General features: G+C 37.8%; 4 protein-coding genes across 7 annotated transcripts; 1 reads left to right on the top strand and 3 right to left on the bottom strand.

Moving 5' to 3' along the window:
* The first annotated feature begins 414 nt into the window (after positions 1–414).
* Positions 415–1,908, top strand: LOC109796816 (uncharacterized). 2 transcript variants are annotated; one of them, XM_020356625.3, is made up of 2 exons: positions 415–657; positions 818–1,908. In XM_020356625.3, exon 2 carries the CDS (start codon positions 882–884, stop codon positions 1,785–1,787), a length of 906 nt encoding a protein of 301 aa, XP_020212214.1. In that variant the 5' UTR covers positions 415–657; positions 818–881; the 3' UTR covers positions 1,788–1,908. The 2 variants fall into 2 exon arrangements, with proteins under 2 accessions (XP_020212214.1, XP_020212215.1); XM_020356626.3 differs by having other exon boundaries at positions 847–1,908.
* A 1,044-nt stretch (positions 1,909–2,952) lies between these two features.
* Positions 2,953–4,859, bottom strand: LOC109797791 (spindle pole body-associated protein). Its single transcript, XM_020357927.2, has 3 exons — positions 4,531–4,859; positions 4,287–4,428; positions 2,953–3,329 (listed from the first exon to the last, which is right to left on the bottom strand). The coding sequence occupies exons 1-3, from the start codon at positions 4,797–4,799 to the stop codon at positions 3,246–3,248; spliced, it is 495 nt and encodes a 164-aa protein (XP_020213516.2). The 5' UTR covers positions 4,800–4,859; the 3' UTR covers positions 2,953–3,245.
* Positions 4,860–5,734: 875 nt separating this feature from the next.
* Positions 5,735–14,178, bottom strand: LOC109796009 (RNI-like superfamily protein). 3 transcript variants are annotated; one of them, XM_020355606.3, is made up of 13 exons: positions 13,630–14,148; positions 12,964–13,139; positions 12,343–12,537; positions 12,159–12,269; positions 8,712–8,797; positions 8,516–8,637; positions 7,867–7,931; positions 7,700–7,772; positions 7,561–7,623; positions 7,401–7,465; positions 7,236–7,313; positions 6,869–7,129; positions 5,735–6,393 (listed from the first exon to the last, which is right to left on the bottom strand). In XM_020355606.3, the coding sequence occupies exons 1-12, from the start codon at positions 13,951–13,953 to the stop codon at positions 6,922–6,924; spliced, it is 1,566 nt and encodes a 521-aa protein (XP_020211195.1). In that variant the 5' UTR covers positions 13,954–14,148; the 3' UTR covers positions 5,735–6,393; positions 6,869–6,921. The 3 variants fall into 3 exon arrangements, with proteins under 3 accessions (XP_020211195.1, XP_020211194.1, XP_082915453.1); XM_020355605.3 differs by having other exon boundaries at positions 8,516–8,658; XM_083059327.1 differs by lacking the exon at positions 5,735–6,393 and having other exon boundaries at positions 7,066–7,129; positions 7,557–7,623; positions 8,516–8,658; positions 13,630–14,178.
* A 484-nt stretch (positions 14,179–14,662) lies between these two features.
* LOC109798140 (splicing factor Prp18 family protein) lies at positions 14,663–18,044 on the bottom strand. The gene is made up of 2 exons (XM_020358373.3): positions 17,114–18,044; positions 14,663–15,252 (listed from the first exon to the last, which is right to left on the bottom strand). Exons 1-2 carry the CDS (start codon positions 17,933–17,935, stop codon positions 14,839–14,841), a joined length of 1,236 nt encoding a protein of 411 aa, XP_020213962.1. The 5' UTR covers positions 17,936–18,044; the 3' UTR covers positions 14,663–14,838.
* Between the last annotated feature and the right edge of the window lie 156 nt (positions 18,045–18,200).

Below are 18,200 nucleotides of genomic sequence, written 5' to 3' on the forward strand. Positions count from 1 at the left end.
AATTTTAATAGCAAAATATGATTACCCATATAACAAAAATTTGCCAATATACTTTTGCCACATATATTATAATTCATTTTTTATTAAAAAAATGGAATAAATTATTATACATAGACTAATATAAATTTTATCACTTAATTAATATTAGTAATCTCATCTGTTTTTTTTTTTTTAATATTCAAGACTCTAATTACTCCAGCTCATAGAGACTGAACTGTGAAGTGGTGCATCAAATATCATTCTTAATTCTTAAATATTACGTTTATTTCTAATGATTTCAATCATTTTACGGCAATTATTCTAAACAGTTTTAATATTGTCTCTGCTTCTCAGCAAGAACATAATTATAATTTTGGGAAAAAAACAATTGGCCTGGCATCATATGCATTTTTTAAAAGAAAGTGAAAGATATCAAGGTGAGAGCGTGTATAAAACAAAGTACCACTCTCTGCAGTACATCCATACCCAGTTGCCACATTCTTTGACCAACTCTCTCTATTCTATTCTAGGCTTTATCCATTCCTTCACTTTCCTTGTTACCCCATGTGCTAAAAGCAAACACTCTTTTACTTACCCTTCCTTTCTGTTCCCTGCAATTCTCAAATCACACATTTTGGCTTTAATTTTGCTTTAGTAGTCTCAGCAAAGAATTAACAGGTAAAGCAAATCTCTCTCTTTCCTCTTCTGCTATCCATTCTAAAGAGATATAGACTCACATGAAAAGTGAAGAGTTTTAGAGCTGATCTTGAGGAATTTTAGCTGAGGCAGAATCCTTTCTCTTTATATGATCCAAGTCACTTTTTTTTTCTTTTTCCAGCACATGAATTGATAAAGATCAGATTTCAGGAAACAAGTTCAGATTATTTTCTGCTGCTGCTACGATGAAGGAGTTTCCTTCTTGTTTTGGAGAAAATGGTGTTCAGGTTGTTGATTCCTCCTATTCAAGCACCACAAGGGGAGCTCAAAATGCGGTCACTTGTGTCTATCAGTGTAAGTTAGGAGGCCGTTCATGCTTGATTACTGTCTCATGGACCAAAAATTTGATGGGACAAGGCTTGAGTGTGGGAATAGATGAGTTGGGAAATCATTGCCTTTGCAAGGTTGATATAAAGCCATGGTTGTTCTCAAAGAGGAAAGGGTCTAAGAACTTGGAGGTTGAATCTAACAAGATTGACATACTTTGGGACTTGAGCTGTGCTAAATTTTGTTCTGGGCCAGAACCATTGGAGGGATTTTACCTAGCTGTTGTGTTCAACCAAGAGATGGTGTTACTTCTAGGGGATCTGAAAAAGGAGGCATGCAAAAAGATTGATGGTGACTATGCTTGTGTTCACTCTGGTGCCGTTTTTATTGCAAAGAGAGAGCACATTTTTGGAAAGAAGTTTTATGGTGCAAAGGCTCAGTTTTGTGACAAGGGCCAAGTGCATGATGTGAGAATTGAGTGTGACACACTAGGGCTTAATGATCCGTGTCTTGTGATCCGAATTGATAGCAAGACAGTGATGCAGGTGAAGCAACTCAAGTGGAAGTTCCGGGGCAACCACACCATATTGGTGGATGGATTTCCTGTGGAAGTGTTTTGGGATGTACATAATTGGCTCTTTGGAAATGCTATGGGGAATGCAGTTTTCATGTTCCAAACTTGCATTTCAACTGAGAAATTGTGGGCAAGCCAATCTGTTTCGGATCCTTCTGTTCTGACATGGGCTTATTCTCAGCAGTTCAGGGATTCTCAGTTGCAAGGTCTTGGATTTTCTCTCGTTTTGTATGCTTGGAAGAATGAATAGTCAATATAGGAGTTATATCTTATTCTGGAGTGCTAAACTGGTATTGCCAGCCACAGTTTTCAACAATCATGTGATTACATTACATGAAACTCATAAACTCATCTTTTTGTTTGTCCTGTTATTTTCTCTTTTTTCTTATTCTCTTCGATTCAATTGCACATATATAGACCACCAGCCCCACGTATTCCTTGCATTGGAACTTTTGGAATAACTTCTTACGGTTTCTAAATGTCAGAGTCTGCTTCTCGCAGAAATTAGTTATTAGTTATATGGTTTATTAGGAGTTTAGAGTTGTGTAGAACAAAAACTTTAGAGTGGTATTGCAGTCGACAACGAGTTTCTCTTTTGTAGAGAAAAGAAAAGCACGACATAACAGTTTTGATAGATTTTTCAATTTTGTCTTTTAACTTCGAGAACAAATTGTTATTTCTCATTTTCATTTTCAACAATCAAAATAGCGCAAGGTTTGGCGGTTAGAACAAGCCTAAATCATAGTTGATGGTTTCACTTTCACAATCCGAAAGAAATTCACTACTTTCGACCAACCTTTGGAGAATATCTTTTTATTCACTCGAGAGGGGAACTGAATTCAGGAAACTGATTTTCTTCCCTCCAAATTCTGGTAATTAAATATTTAAGGGTGAATGTACTAAAGAAGTCGTTTTCACTCGAACAAAACTAGATTTAATTCATAGCCTTAGAGAAGTGATCAAAACTTAGCCTTAGAACTTTAATGTTAATCGATAAACAATATCGAAGATACTAAAGAACCCCATCTATTGTCGTCACTCATCAGTTTGCATTGAACAAAACTTAGCCTTAGAGAAGTGATCAAGATACTAGCCTTAAAGAATAGATGCTTACTCTATTTACTTTGCTTAAAAATTCTCCAGTTGATTTACAAAGTATTAACATTTAATTCATAATGTTTTTCTTAGTTTTCATCTGGATGAAACACTGAAATTGTCAAAGCATTTTCCCCCAGTACTGCGATACAGGGAAGAATGAAAGTGCTTTGACATTATTTTGCCTTCCACTCTATTGATGGCATGATACTGAACGGTCATGAAACTCTGCAAAAATTGTTTGGACTGTTTTTTTCTTTTGAATGCTTACTGTGAAAAGTGCTTCCCACTTCTTTTGCTTTTAATTCAACAATCCTCACTGATCCAGAGAACAATTCTCAAAGTTAATTCAACCAAACCAAAGCATAAGCTATCTACTAGTATTATACAATTTTCACACGTACGGCCCCAGTGTGTAAAGACAAGATCAAATATTTATTATACACAGAGTGCTAGTTGTCAAGACTTGTGCACGTCACCCTATGATCTCCAAGCCAATTGGCAGTATTATGAATGAAGGCCTCAACAAGAAATATTCTGAAAATTGAACATTAAAATACAAGCAGAGGCAGAGAGTGAGAGAGGGGGAACCGAGTAGTAAGAATAATACAAATCATTTATTCTTCCTTTGACCAAATGTGTCTTCAACACCATTTGTAACTCTTTCTCTGCGCTCAGCAATCATCTCTGAATATGCCTGCAGGCAACAAACAAGAAATATTATATGGATTCTGCTGACAAATACTTTAAATGCATGTGAAAATTACACTCAACTCAGCTGAGATTTAACCCAATTATTAATGTACTTCCACATCTTGGATGTGATTTTTCACATCTCAACTGTAATTTCAAAAAGCTAATACTAATAACTTTCAAAAGGTATTTCATACTTCTCATCGAATGTTTAGACATGTTATATACTTGACACCCTTATTTTAAAAGCCAAACTCACTTCAAATATTAAATACTTTCTTTTCTAATTAATACTTTTTACTTTCACTATTGCAGCACTAGTTATCACTTGTCTGTCGTAAGTATATTTACAAGCAAACCGTCACTTTCGTTTCAGAAATTAGCGAGTTTGTTGAATTAATAAGTATTGTAACATTAGTTCTTAAAACTAAGAAATAAATAAAATATAGAAAAACAAGTCTCTAAAATATCAAACAAATAAATTTAACTACTTCCTATCATTTTAGTTCTTAAAAATATATCATTATTATCACTTCCATCACATTTTCTTTTTATTATTTTGGACTAACGTGATTTTTATCTTGCACTTTCACTACTGTTGGATTCTAGACAAAAATGACAGTGTATTCCAAATTAATTGACAAAAGTGACCGATATTAAGATCAATTATTTTGCTTATTTTCCAATTTTCTGCTGTGTTTTAACTGAATGTAAGCACATCAAAACCTACTCTCAAATGCAATCACTAATACCATGAAGAACATGGGCGATATGAGGGTAACCCATCTGATATCATTCTCCCTTATTTCGAGAAACAATGGAGTATTGAATGTCCACAACCACAAGCTCAGAGACTTAAACACAAACCGGCATTCCTACCACTACTATTGCGCATAGAGCTTTTATGATTGCATTATAAAGAGCAACGAAGATGTAAAAGAGAGAATAGATGATGGCGAACCTTGGGATAAGAATAGAGGAAGATGTACCACCATGCACATATTAGTGAGGATACGAGTGAGGTAACTAGGACAGAATGCAAAATTAACCAGCTAATGGCAATAACTGATACCCCCGTGAGCGCTATTGTCCAGGGTTGACACCTAAACAAAACATGAGGAAGAACAACCAAGGTAGTAAAAATTGTGTTTTCAAAACTCGAATAGTGATGTAGAATTAGAATAACTGATTGGAGAGGGGATTACCAAGAGGGTTTGGTGTCCCAGACAGAGTCGTATTCGAGGGAGAGGTGATTGAGGTAGCCCTCCATATCATTGACGACGCCATTTTCGTCGAAGAAGGGAGGGTCTTTGGAGTCGCTGGGGTTGACGCCAAAGACTAGGGTTTTGTTGGGGAACGTTGTGGAGGAATTGAAGGAAGAAGGAAAACGGTGGTGCAAATGCAAATGGGTTTTGGTGGGAACTCGATGATGGGAGACTGGAAACGGCCACATCGACGCGAGCACTGCCCTCATTTTAAGTCACTACACTACTGACTACAGTTAGTTACTATCTGCAAAGGATGGAAACTGAATTTGTGATTTTTTATTCAAATTTTCTATTATCCGATGTCGAAGTCCTCGCCACGTGTAGCTCCAAGAGTAAGTGGGGCATGTCAAGGATGAAGCAAAGTAGTTGAAGGAGAAAATGACAGAGAGAAAGTTTGAATTGGAGATCTTACTTAAGAATACTTTTAAGATAATAGAGAGACAATTATTAAATTATCAGATGTGTAATTTAATTCGAGAAAAAAATATGACATTATGTAATGTAATAACATTAGTAAGAGTACTCATTATTTAAATTAATTGTTATTTAAAATTGTCGTTGTCTAAAACTGTACGTATTATTTTCTCTACATATAAAATATCTAAGAGGCATTTCTTAATTTTTCTCATTTACTTTTTAAATTATCTCAATTTTAACTCTAAATGGACTCCAACAAATTAAAATATGAAGAATTTTTTAATTGGAAACTCTTGGGATATTTTATAAATGAGGACCATGAAGGATAGTGCATTAGATTGATCATGGACTCCAATAACTCCACTGCGTGTAGACAGAAAAGATCACACAGAACGAAGTCATGTATTGATTGCTTAATTACTATTTTTCTAGTAATCCAGCATACACAAAGGAACAATACTGACAGATTTCAAATGGGAAAGCATATGTTTCCTTCCATTGTACAAGCTCGTGGTAATCATGAGTAGTATTTTTTCTTCCAAACGCAAATACAACTGGAAAAATGCGCCTTTCACCGTTGCAGGAATGCATGCATCGTTGTTATTTGTATATTTGCATGTTAATCACTTGCAAAAACATCGTAATGAAAAGCTCGAAGCAATTCCAATAATTGGTACAGGACAGACTTTAACCACCCGGTTTTGGCAATGCGAAGAATTGGGAATGCATAAGAACAGAGAACAGTTTCATTAGTATATACAGTAAAGTTTTATGCCCACCCGCAATGTACAGCTCAACAGGAACTTCAAGTCATTTTGTCAAGCTTAGGAGCAAGCAGGTAAGAATATTACATCAATTCCATAATTGTGTATTACACCTACAAGAAATGATGCAATAAATGCGAGTTACATTTTTTCAAGGATGTCACCTCTCACGAATAGGAATTTGTTTGATCAACAGGTCATGTTCATTCATCATGGAATGATCCATAACCAGCCCATCTCCTATACTAATAGAAAGTAAACAAAAAACTGTTTACTTAATTTTATTTGCGAATTAGCTAAACAGGGTACAAAATACATAATTGAAGACCTCTTCCACATTAGAACTAAAAATAAATTCCAGCGCTACATGGATTGATGCCGAGGAAAAATAACCTCTTTTTTTGGGGGAGCCAGCGGGTTGGTGCAGCAGTATAATTACATTTCTGAAAATATGGGAACAAAGGCCAACTTTAAAGTTGCAATCGATCTCCAATTGTCCTCCAGAATGAAATTCCTCAATGAACAGCTTCAATAGAGAGAAGGACAAAACGAAAGTTGAAAAATCCAGGGTCCATAGTTGACATCCATCCTGCCTCATCGTTCTTCCCCTGCCGCTCCCCTAGTCCATAAATTCAAAACGAAACGAACAAATATTAGGAAACACCAAGAGGCGAACAAAGCTAATGACATGAAATGGGTCCAACAAACATTGAATTTTGAAGGAAAACAGACAGCAGGCACTAACTTCGAAGAATAAAAACATCCCTTTTTGTGGACAGACGACAGTATTAGTATTTCTGATTGGGATATGGGGATACTAGACAAAACTTGTCACGTGCCAAGCATGACAATCACCAAACTGTGATAAACATACAAAAAATCTGAAAATAATTTATACAACAATTTTTTTTTGTATTTTATGATATAATAAATTCTTTGTTTTTCAAGAAATACTTTATACTTTTGTTTTCTTCGCCAATGCCCTCAAGGCACCTGTTACCATTTGCTTGTATATTAGATACCCCCAAAAAAACAAGAACAAGAACAAGACACACACATGTGCACACAGAGACAGAGAGAGAGAGTGTGTGTACCAAGTTCACTTGATTGTTATCCTTCTCAATTGATGCCTCACAACGAGGATTCCCTATAGGGGCAGAAAGTCAATCTCATCTGAGCTTTCCTCATATATCACGTAGTTGGCATCTTGACCATCCTCATTGCCACTTCCTTGATCACTATTGTAGCTGCTTTCAGATGTACTCAAAAAAATTGATCCATCTGACGTGTGGCTGCTCAATTGTGATGGCAGACTTATCTCACTATTCATATCAGCGTCGAAGCTCTCAATGTAACTGTGATACAATCCAGAAACACAAAAATTTAGTGACTTTTAGAATGAATAAAAAAGAAATTCATTGCACCAAAAATCCAAAATAATCCAACTGAACATCATCCAACCTTCCTTCTGCTGATGGATATTCAGCCACCAGACACATATCAGGCCTTGTTTCCAAAACCTGTTTTACAGGCATAATACTGGAACACAGAGTTCCAAATTTGTAAGTAAATAATAAATAAAAAAAATAAAATCAAAGTAACACATCAATATATGATAATCATTACCTAGAGTTGTAGCACCTGTGATACCAGTCAGACTCGGATGCTAAGCCTTCCCTATTGGATATGTCCTGTTTAAAGGTAAGAGTGACAACAAGAATCAAAATTGAGAGTCTAGAAGAAACATCACTGTTTAGCAAGGTAACATATATTTCTATATACCCACAAGATGTACAAGCAATTTGAAATCTCCAGCAAGAATTGCAGTCAACAGCCTAGCGACTTCCATCTGCAAACAGTATTAGCGTTTAAGAGGCAATTGGATAGAAAAAAGGAAACAACTAGAAATATATTACAGATAGTACCTCTTTGAGATGCATGCAATCCCTTAAAATTAAGACCTCGAGTAAATTCCCACCATTGCAGCTTCCAAGGTTTCTGAAAAATAAAGGTTTTAGTTTTTCGAAACAACAATTTCAGCAGATGGACAGAATCTGACAGGCTTTGCAAAGCCTGGTTAGAAACAACTGACCTTAAGAAGTTACCAGTGATTGAATAGGATGTTGAAAAGTCAACATATTTTAGTTTCCTAAATCCCTGCACATGTAGTTAGGAATTAATAAGAGAAGAAGGTGTTTTTCTTTTACTGCAATGAAAAGGAAAATTAGGAGAATGCCATCAAATTTAAATTTAATCAAATCAACTTCAAAAACAACATGGTAGCATCATATCACACGTCAATGGAACATCAAGTCTCCTCACTTTTCCCTGAAGGCATCAAAATGGACACTGATATGTACATGACATTGCAAACTTATTATTCGGAAAATTAAATTTGCCCACCAGTTTTTGATAATTGTATTATTATAAAACATCCACACAGACTTAACACTCCATGTTAACAGGTAAGTTGCAAGCTACAAAAGTTCACCAAAGTGCCTCCAACTCAAGCTCAAGATAGTTTTTGGGTGTAATGTCTGTGTGTGCTTGTGTGTTTATGAGTACAACAACTGAAGTAAAATACAGAAATTCAACACTACATATTGAGGGAAACATGTATCTTTTAATGAATAAAATTAATAAAAGATAACCAAAAGCTCCTATAAGTGCACAATGCAAAATAAGTTGGGAAGTAGTTGAAACATAGTACATTGAAAATTGATACTTTTTTGAAAACATACCTTAACCAGTACGCGAACTTTACAATCGTGTAGCTTAAACCCTCTAAGGGATAAAGAAGTAAGATGAGGACAACTGCTTACTAGCTCAAAACACGTTTGTGCTTTCAAGCTGTCGTCTCTACCTGATAACCAAAAAGGGATAACTAGAGATATCAAAAACCCTAAAATGTAAAATATAGCTGAGAAAGTGAGTTACCTGTTTTAGAAGACTCAAAAAACAAACGCTCTATCAAGTGGCAGTTTGCACTCACTGACATTAACGTTTGCCTCAGCTCAACATGGCTAGCAGTTCAGAGAGAGAGAGAGAGAAAAAAATAAAAAAGAAAAAGAAACATCAACAAATAAAATTTAAAAATAACCTTCTCTTCAAAAGAACTGAATTAGTGGAAAATATGTGAAGACAGATACAGATACACATTAAATGCTAATCACTTGTTCACATCAGTGTTTAAAAGAAAGACATATTGCAATAAAACCAATCATGTTCATAGTCACAACTTACAGCAGAAAACATTCCCGGCCTAACTATTGAAGATGGAATTTAAAATAATGTATATTCCAGATCATAAGGAATTAAACTGATCTGAGTTCCATTTTTTCATGTTTAAGGACTTTTAAAGGTTCAGGGGATTTTAGGGAGTCATGGGGTACTACAGAAGATTGATGAGGAATTATGGGGAAAATAGCAAATCCCTTTACAGAATAATTGGAGAAAAAAAAAAGAGGATAATTTTCTTTGGTCTCAAGAGGCACAACAGGCCTTTGAAACTTTACAATCAGCCAGGACTTCCTTGTCAGTGCTTGCCATGTCGGATTTCTCAAAGACTTGGTGTGTTTGGATTTCAGTTTGATCCAACCATACCCACGTTCAGCCCAATCCAACACTCATTACTTCTCCATTTGAGCATTGGAAAGTACAAAAATGTTGTTCAGCTCCATTCAAATGGATTTCCAAACACACCAATAATGGTGGAAACGGATGCACCCAGCAAGCAAGGAGATAAAAGTACTGCAGCAAGAAAGCTCACTGAAGTCAGTTCATGAAAAATTGATAGGTATAGTGATAGCAATTGGCAGTCCAGAAGTGGCAACATTATCTCATGGGCGGGGAATTCATCATCCTTACTCATCGTCAAAGGAGTTTAAAACTCCCAACTGAACAGAGATTAATGAGTGAAGACCATCACAAATGGACCTCTAAACTCCTAGGCTTTGAAGAAGTTCAGACTAATCCCAAATTACAGCAGTTCATAAAAGATCTGATTGCACAACCCCAGGTTCATCCAGGTTATGCATTGAAGATGCCAGGTTATTTTACAAGGACAGATAGTTATTCCAAGGACTACTGCTAGAATTCATTTGCTGCTGTCAGAATTCACAAATCAGCTATGGGAGAACAAGGTTTGTACAGAAAGCATGACATGTATGAGAATATAGGGGGTGGTTTATCGGGAAGGAACAAAGAAGGATGTCCAGCAGGCAGCAGTTTATATCTGGTTTCATGGTTGCTAAAATCAAGAGACAACTCGTAAAATCGCACAAGCTTACGTGCCTGCATTTGCAAAGCTTTTTAACTTGTAAGAAAACTCGTTTTCAAGTAAGCTTGAGCAAACTAGCAGACTCATCCAAACTTGTTTGTGAAGAAGCTTGCAGGTTCAATTTGGCAGAAAAAAAATTGTCCAAAACAATGCATGGGTGTTTTGAGTCCTATTTTCTCATAAGAGAGCTAGGGATTCTCTTCTGTTCTTTCGCAATCAAACTCCCGATTTTTTCTTGCTTGTCTGTTTTCTCTCAGGATCAAAATTCTCTTCTGTTCCCCTCCATCATCTTGCTCACATTCTACTGTTTATTTTTTTCCTTTTCACTTCCTCACGCTCTCTTATCATGTTGGGAATATACACTGATTTGGGACACCAAATAATTGTATACTCGTGTTATTGTACTTGTAATACACTGATTTCTGATTTTATTTGTTATTGTTAATATTTGTTATTTTATTAACAAATATCAGAGACAATATTTTAGTTTTTAAATGCCATCATTTTAAGAACTTATCTTTTGGATGAATTTATGCATGATTTGGTATAGTTTGATTTTATTTAAATCCTGTACTACCAAAATTTGCATTGTAGTTTACGACATGAGATTGAAATGTTGAATTATTATGTAATTTATAGGTATTTTAATATTTCAATATTAAGTAGACTCACTAGTTTACAAGTTGAGTTTACAAAGCCTTCACGAAATTACGTAAACTCTCAAGTTTGATAACCTTGGATAGAATGTGAAGTACATCAGAGGAATAAGCATCAAAATCTGTACCCCACTGCTCTCCTGCAGCCGTTGCCTATTCTGACCCAAATGTGGAGTGACATATCCACGGATTTCATCAATGGTCTATCCAAGGAGATAGACAAGGAGATTGCCTATTTTTGGCTTTAGCTCATCCTTTCACAGCCAAGGAGATAGCCCTTGTATTATATCTGAAAAAGTAAAGCATCACGTGTTCCCTACTTCCAGTATATCAAACGGATCAAATCATGCTCAGATATTTCTAGTCAAAGTAATTCAAGCGAGTGGGAGCTAAACTCAATTACAGCTCTGCTTAGCCTCCACAATGGATGGGCAAGCTAAGGTGGTAAATATATGTTTGGATATTGAAGGTGTTTAACAAGGTGTAAGCAGTGGCCACAATAATTTTTTAGTTGAGCTGAACGTTTGTTCAACCCCTTTAGAGCCTTGTATGGAAGGTACCCTACCTTTTTAGAGGGAATACATTTCCCTTAAACATGGACGGATGAACCAGTTCTCTAGTCTCTACTACAAGGGACTCTTAATTTTGGATGAGTTAAATCATATTTTAACACCAAGCTTTGCAGAGCATAATGCTTCAAGCTGATAAGTAGAGAAGGGATTTGCAAGTAGGAGATCAGGTGTATCAGAAAGCTTGCCCCTATAGGTTTTGATCCTTGGCCCAGCAAAGCAATGAGAAACTATGTACAAGATTCAATGAGCCCTATCAAGCAATCCGAGGATATGGGGTGATTACTTATATGCTGAATTTAACTGCCACAAGCAGAGCACATCTTGTATTGCATGTCATTTGGTTGAAGAAGGCTGTATCAGACATTCCTCTACCCTCTGACGAAGTACTGACAAACAGACGATTGGGAATTGCAGACACAGCCCCTAGGATTTTTTGGATTTTGAACACACTGCTCATGTGGATAATGAGATGCTATAAAAATGACATGACTTACATCCGAGAATTCTTCTTAGTGCATATCACTGTATGCCTCTGGATCACTTCAGGGTTCTACTGAAAATATGTCAGACTCGCTTTTTATCATTTTTTTTGTTTTATTCCTGGTCAAGTTCAACCAGATATCCCAGCCTAAGTGTGGGAAATGGAAATTTGAAATAGTGTATACTCCAGATCATAAGAAAGAGCACACATATCATAGAAAAAGAGCACACATATCATAGAAAAAGAGCACACATATCATAGAAAAAGAGTTCCATTTACTTCATGCTTATCACACTTTTAACCAATGATATTCTCATATTCATAATCCACTAGCAATGAGAAAAGGCATATAATGAAAAAAAGCGGAAGAACAAAAGTTGAAGGAAATGAACTTACAGCCCAACAATTTCCAAATCAAGGAGAGAAGGGCATGCTGACAATGCCACACTAAGGGATGCATTATCCATTCTCTCGATGTTGTACAAGTGCAACTTTCTCAAAAGAGCCCTACAAAAACAAAATGTACGAACTCATTTAAAACAAGTCATCTCACTGAATACTGAAGTCCATGAAAACATACCCGGGGGCACCACCATCCCCACTTAAAGGGCTCAAACAGCATCTTGTGAGAATGGATGACTCTCTCCCTTGTCGAGATCTCTTATCATTCCATGAAAAGTTAGATACTTCTACAATAGAATGTCTGATGGTACAAACAAATGGCGGACAAGATCCAAGTGTAGTAGCGCCAGGGACAACACCCAGCTTAAGAGACCTTATTAAAAGAATTAAAACAAATTCATTTGAGAATATAATTAGGCAAAAAAATATATCAAAATTTTAATGATTGAAAGAGCTAACAAAGTTTGCATGGTAATAGACGCTTAAAATAATGAAACTAGTTCCACAAATTTTAATAGGAGGACATAAATGACAAGAATCACTAATGAAATGTAAGCACCATTGCACCAAAGCAAACCATCCAAACAAATAATCAATATGCTAAATACCGCCCCACCCCTTTTTGCCAGTTATCACTATCAGCATGAGCAAAGGCCAATTACAATAAGGAAATGATCAGCTCAGTAGGTGATTCATTTTGTACTACCACAAATTATACACCAAAACCACCAGCTGTGCAGTTAATCAATGTTCACTTGGGAACAAACAAAAAACATAGCATGTAAAGGACATTTTATACCTTAGTGCCTTTCCAGCACGCTGAATCATCGTTGCAACAACTGCATTGTTAACCTTCGGAACAAGGGTTGTCAAATCAAGATTTGCATAGCACAGAGGATCTTTAGCACATTTGCTAAAAAGTGAACAAGTAGCTGACGCATAGCAGAGGCTCTGGGTATCAAGCATTGAGAAGACCTGTACATTACAGACTCAGAATCAGTACCCAGAGAGCTCACTGATCACTTCCATGCAGAAGCACGTTTAAAACCTACGGTAGTTTCCGATGAAATAAGTAACGGAAATTTTATTTTTTCTTCAAAAGTACTATAAAGCACCGCCAAACAAGTCCAACAATCGCTAGTGTAAAATGAAACCATAGGCTCCTGTTGCATGTTCCCCCACAAGTATTTCATCTATGCAGCATCCACATACTCAAAAAAAAAAAAAAAACTCGGATCCAGTTATATTCAATACAAAACATTTCAAAGACGTAATACAAAAAAGGGGGGAAATAAACGAAATCCACCGACTCAGTTAATCAGCTTAGCGAGACGAATCGCAAAAGCACGAATCTACAGAAAGGGAAACAGAGGAACAGTACTACCCTACATTGATAAAAAATTAACAAAAAAATCGAACTGATAAAAGACAGTTATAGTAAGGTTGCATTAAAAAATTGAAGGACCTTGATGGTGAGGTCGGGAGGGAGAGGCCAGGCGAGGGAATTGTGGTTGGAAGCGCGTTTTCTGGAGGAGTGTTTGGCGGCGTCGAGGAGGAGAGAGCCCATTTTGAGGGCGCGATCGATGAGATCGGAGTCGGGGGGAAGTGAGTGGAGAAGCCTCTCGAAGGAGAGATCGAGGGAGAGAGAAGGGAGGTCGGAGAGGGAGAGAAAGGCGTCGAGAAGACGCTCCACATCGTTCAGGTTATCGACTCTAGGGTTTTGCGAGGGACAGGGACGCTTCGCCATTGAGGTTGCTGACGATGCACTGTGGAGGACTAGCGAATCCATAGCGTAGCAGTAGCAGTAGGTTTGGTTTCTTCACATTCACACGACCCTCACCCTCTCTCATTATGTGCCTCTGTTATGTACCGCATATAGATCCTATGCGTTTCAGTGCCGGTGCTTCTCGCCTTAGCGCCACGTGGACCATCACATGGCTCACGTCCTTCCATCTGTACTCCCGCTGCTAAACATATATTTTTTAATTCTTTTTTTCTTATGCCAACGCTCTTTCTTATTTACCCTCCTCCTGCAACATGACACATACACGAGTCACGCCCAATCAAAATATATTCTTAGCTCCTAATCCAACTTTGACAGGTGGACATTATACAAAGTGAATGTTATTTTTAATTTGATTATCATTACGTCTACAATCTTCGGCGCTTCCTGACAGCTGTTTAAAGAAACACACTCCTTAACAAATTATACAAACGCCAAATTTCTCCCTTTTTCTTACGTTTACACTCAACAAACAATTGGATGCACCAAAAGTAATGATCAAAATCCACTTTCTGTTCTAATATAACATTTATTTATAATTTAGTCTTTATTAGTTTATTAAAAAACAAATAACTATCAAAACAAATAAACTAATCTTTTCAGACAAAGCAAAAACATTAATTAACAAGATGCAGGGTGCAATGCAAGGCCCGGAAACGCTACCCAGGGGAAGACGCCCCACCGTGGCAGCATAAAAACAACGATGGGAAGGCGCTGATAAAAATAAATAAATAAACTAACATGACGAACAACTTGAACAGAACCAAGGGGCAAGCTGCAATTCCTTTTCTACAATCTGAGCACTCTAAGAAACAGAAACAGATTGTATCTAGCAATTGAACATAAATAGTGTACATTATATGATGATGTCATTTCAGCAAACATGAATGACTAGCTGTCTCTTGGAGGAGGCATTATCCTAAGCCTCTCCTCAGATGCCTGATTAGTCCCACTAAATCTCTCTTCTGCGAGAAGTGACTGCAAATCACTGCCATTTGCCAAACTATTAAACTCGACGGCTTTAGACGGCAATGTCGGATAACGCCGTTGGCAAAATGTCATTAATCTCTTCACAGATTGCAAGTACTTGCGAGTGGTCTCATCATTCATGATGTGAGCAACACTGTTGGTGTAGATCTTTTCACGGGCAGATCTTTCGTGAATACCAACCATAGTGACACCAATAGGCCAGGGTGCATTCCCTATGGCCAGCTTGATATAATGATCCATTGCAGCCAGATAATCTCGCTTCATACAGCACTCAACCACTATCATCAGCGCCTGTCGAATGTCGTCGGGAAGAACCTGAAAATAGCACATAACACGTGCATTGCGTTGTTAAATGATATGCTAAATATTCAATGGATACAACTATGTTCAGTAAATTCTATGATTCTCTTGTTGATGCGGAGAACCAATAGAGAAAATTAATCACCTCCTTGAAAGGACGCAGAAAGAAGCATTGGAAAGTGGAAGCCCTATACTATAAAATAAATGCAAATAAAACACTGAAGTGATATTAACTTAACTGTATATATGTGCTAATAAAACCTAAAGCACTAATCTTATCTATACTAATAATCTAATCATAACTAAAGCAGGAAACAAACTATAAAATATTAGAAGCTTGGAAATTTTAAGAAAACAGAGAAACTAATCATAAGAGAGAATTCCTAAGATATAATATTGATATTACGATAAATTCTGGCACTCCACCTAAAGTTAAAGTGTAACAAAATTTTATGCTCGTTACAAATAAAACACTTTAAATTATAATATGGGCACCACACACAAGTTTGAGGAAATCAATAGTCAAGTTTTGCTGAGATATTCTCAACTAATGCTGTGAACTCTTATTTCCTTTCCTGTTTTGCCTAACATACACCTTTAAACTAATGGCCGACTATCAGTCTCACACACTTGACCAGCTATTATGTTCATAATGACGATTGAACAGTGAAAAAAATCCCACAATGAAGGCTTGATTTTATAGTTTTATTCATAATGAGACCCTCTGGTGTGTATGAGATGTGGGGTATTCTGAGTGCAATGTACATAGCCTGGGATAAAGAGATCACCAAACTTTGGATTGAGAATGATTCCTCCTTTGTCATTCATTCAGTTGCCCATGATTGTGTTCCCTCACAATCACACCCTGCACACCATTGATCAGCTCCATTTCTCAAATGATGATATAGTGCTGGGAGATTTGTGTCCCCCAAGGAATCTGTAAAGATAATACAGTTGCAGAATGGTTGGCTGGTTATTCTAATTCAGAATCCATGGGGCTGCATTTGTTGGATACTCTTAATGCTTACAGGGAGCTCTTACTGCATGATCTTGTTGGGGGTTTTGTTCCTTCATTATATCTTAGTCTAATTTTCTGCCCCTCCAGCTAACCAAAAATCTATGATTCTCATGTAGTAATGTAGTATTACTTCCCCAACAACTTATCATGTTTAGACTCTGATTGAGCATCTTCCTATAGAATGACTGAGTTTAAGCATAAAATCATCTTTTTACTAAGAAAGTAGAAACTAACCATAATATGATCAAGCTAAAGGGTTTAGCTAAAACTATGGCCCTTAGAATTTCTCAACACAAGATGACTGATAGAAGAGGAAGGTGTGGTATGGGATAACCAACCAGTAATGTTCTGGTCATCAAATTTTGTGCACCAACTTCATGAACTACACCTACACAAATAATGCATACCTTACCGGTCCAAATTTAGTGTTTTCAACAATGACAAGAATCTTTATCCCATTAGAAAAGTTGGCTACATCAATCAATCAAGCCCATTAGGCTCCATGTTGGTGCATGTTCGGATCAGCTTATTTTACGGGCAAATATGCTTTTTCTTGAGAGGGTGGGCAGTATCTTACACTCCTACCATCGGAAAAAACTTAATTGAAATATAATACCACATCATCGCCAACACCTATGTCCCATACATCTAGTTCTCCGAAGATACAATGACAACAGCTTACTTTTCCATCTCCCTTGATTCAAATTTCTTTAGACTCCAGAACGTTCAAATTCATTAGAAGCTATTCCACCAACCACTTACCAGTTAACAATAACATCCAATCACATATTTCCGTGATTAAACAAAGACCAATCCACAATGCCAGACAAAATTCAAAGGAAAAGGAAAATTATTCACCTTCTTCCTACAAAACTTGAACAGCGGGTTCAAGTAACGCGCGCACTGCTTGAACGTGGCGACCATGGACTTCCCCTTAGCCGTGCGCTTCTCCGCCTCAGCCATCTCGTGCAACTCCTGCTTCCACTCATTCAACAGCCTCTTGAAAAACACCAAAATCTTATCCTCATCGCAGAGCTCCTCGAAATTCGCCTTCATCCGCTTCAAGTCCTTGTCGGCGTCGGCGCCGCTGGACCCGCCGCCCTCGCTGAGATCGTCGTCGGCGCCTCCTCCCTCGCGGTCCTCGGCAGCGCCGTCGTCGTTCTTCTGGCGCTTCCTCTCGCCCATGAGCCCCGTCTTCTGGCGCTTCCGGAGCTCCGCGATGTCGCGCAGAAAGTCGTTGGTCTGCCCCTCCGTCATGTCGCTGTCGACCTCGAACTCGCCGGCCTTGAGCACGTGCTTCAGACGCTCCAGCCGCGCGTCATCGTCCTCGCCGAAGAGCGTTACCGGCTGCTTCAGGAAGCGCAAGCGGCGCACGACCTCGGGCTTCGGGAGGACGAGGTTGTCGATGTTCTGCTCGTCGGTGAGGGAGGCCGTGGCGGCGGCCACGGCGGAGGAGGCGGACGCTGAAGCGGAGGAAGCCGAGGTGGCGGAGGCTGCGGCGGCGTCGGAGGACGTGGCGAGGCGCTTTTGGGACTTGGCTTCCAACTCGCGCTTCTCTTGCTCGCGGAGCTTTTGGATCTCCTTCTGCTGGATTTCGGAGCGCTTGAAGAATCTCTTGCCGCCGGTGTCTTGGGCTAGAGATTGGCGCTTCTTGAGAAGCTCTTGCTTCAGAAGGTCCATCTAGGGTTTGCGATGGCGCTGCGGGAGTGGGTTGGGTGATTCGATCGGAATTCTGAAATTAGGTATGTTAAACTGCACGGGAATAAGAGTAATCAGGTGTAAGCAAGAACTTGAATCGAACGACTGCGTTTTGTGTATTTAGATAGTTCTTAATCATGTATTTTAATGATTTAATCACATTTTTTGTCCCTATAATTTTATAATTACTACCTTAAAAAGATATTTTGTGCTTTCAATTAAGTAAATATTAAAAATAATCAATATT

Source organism: Cajanus cajan, chromosome 6, assembly GCF_000230855.2.
Source record: "Cajanus cajan strain Asha chromosome 6, NIPB_CcT2T_4, whole genome shotgun sequence".
Taxonomy (NCBI): Eukaryota; Viridiplantae; Streptophyta; class Magnoliopsida; order Fabales; family Fabaceae; genus Cajanus; species Cajanus cajan.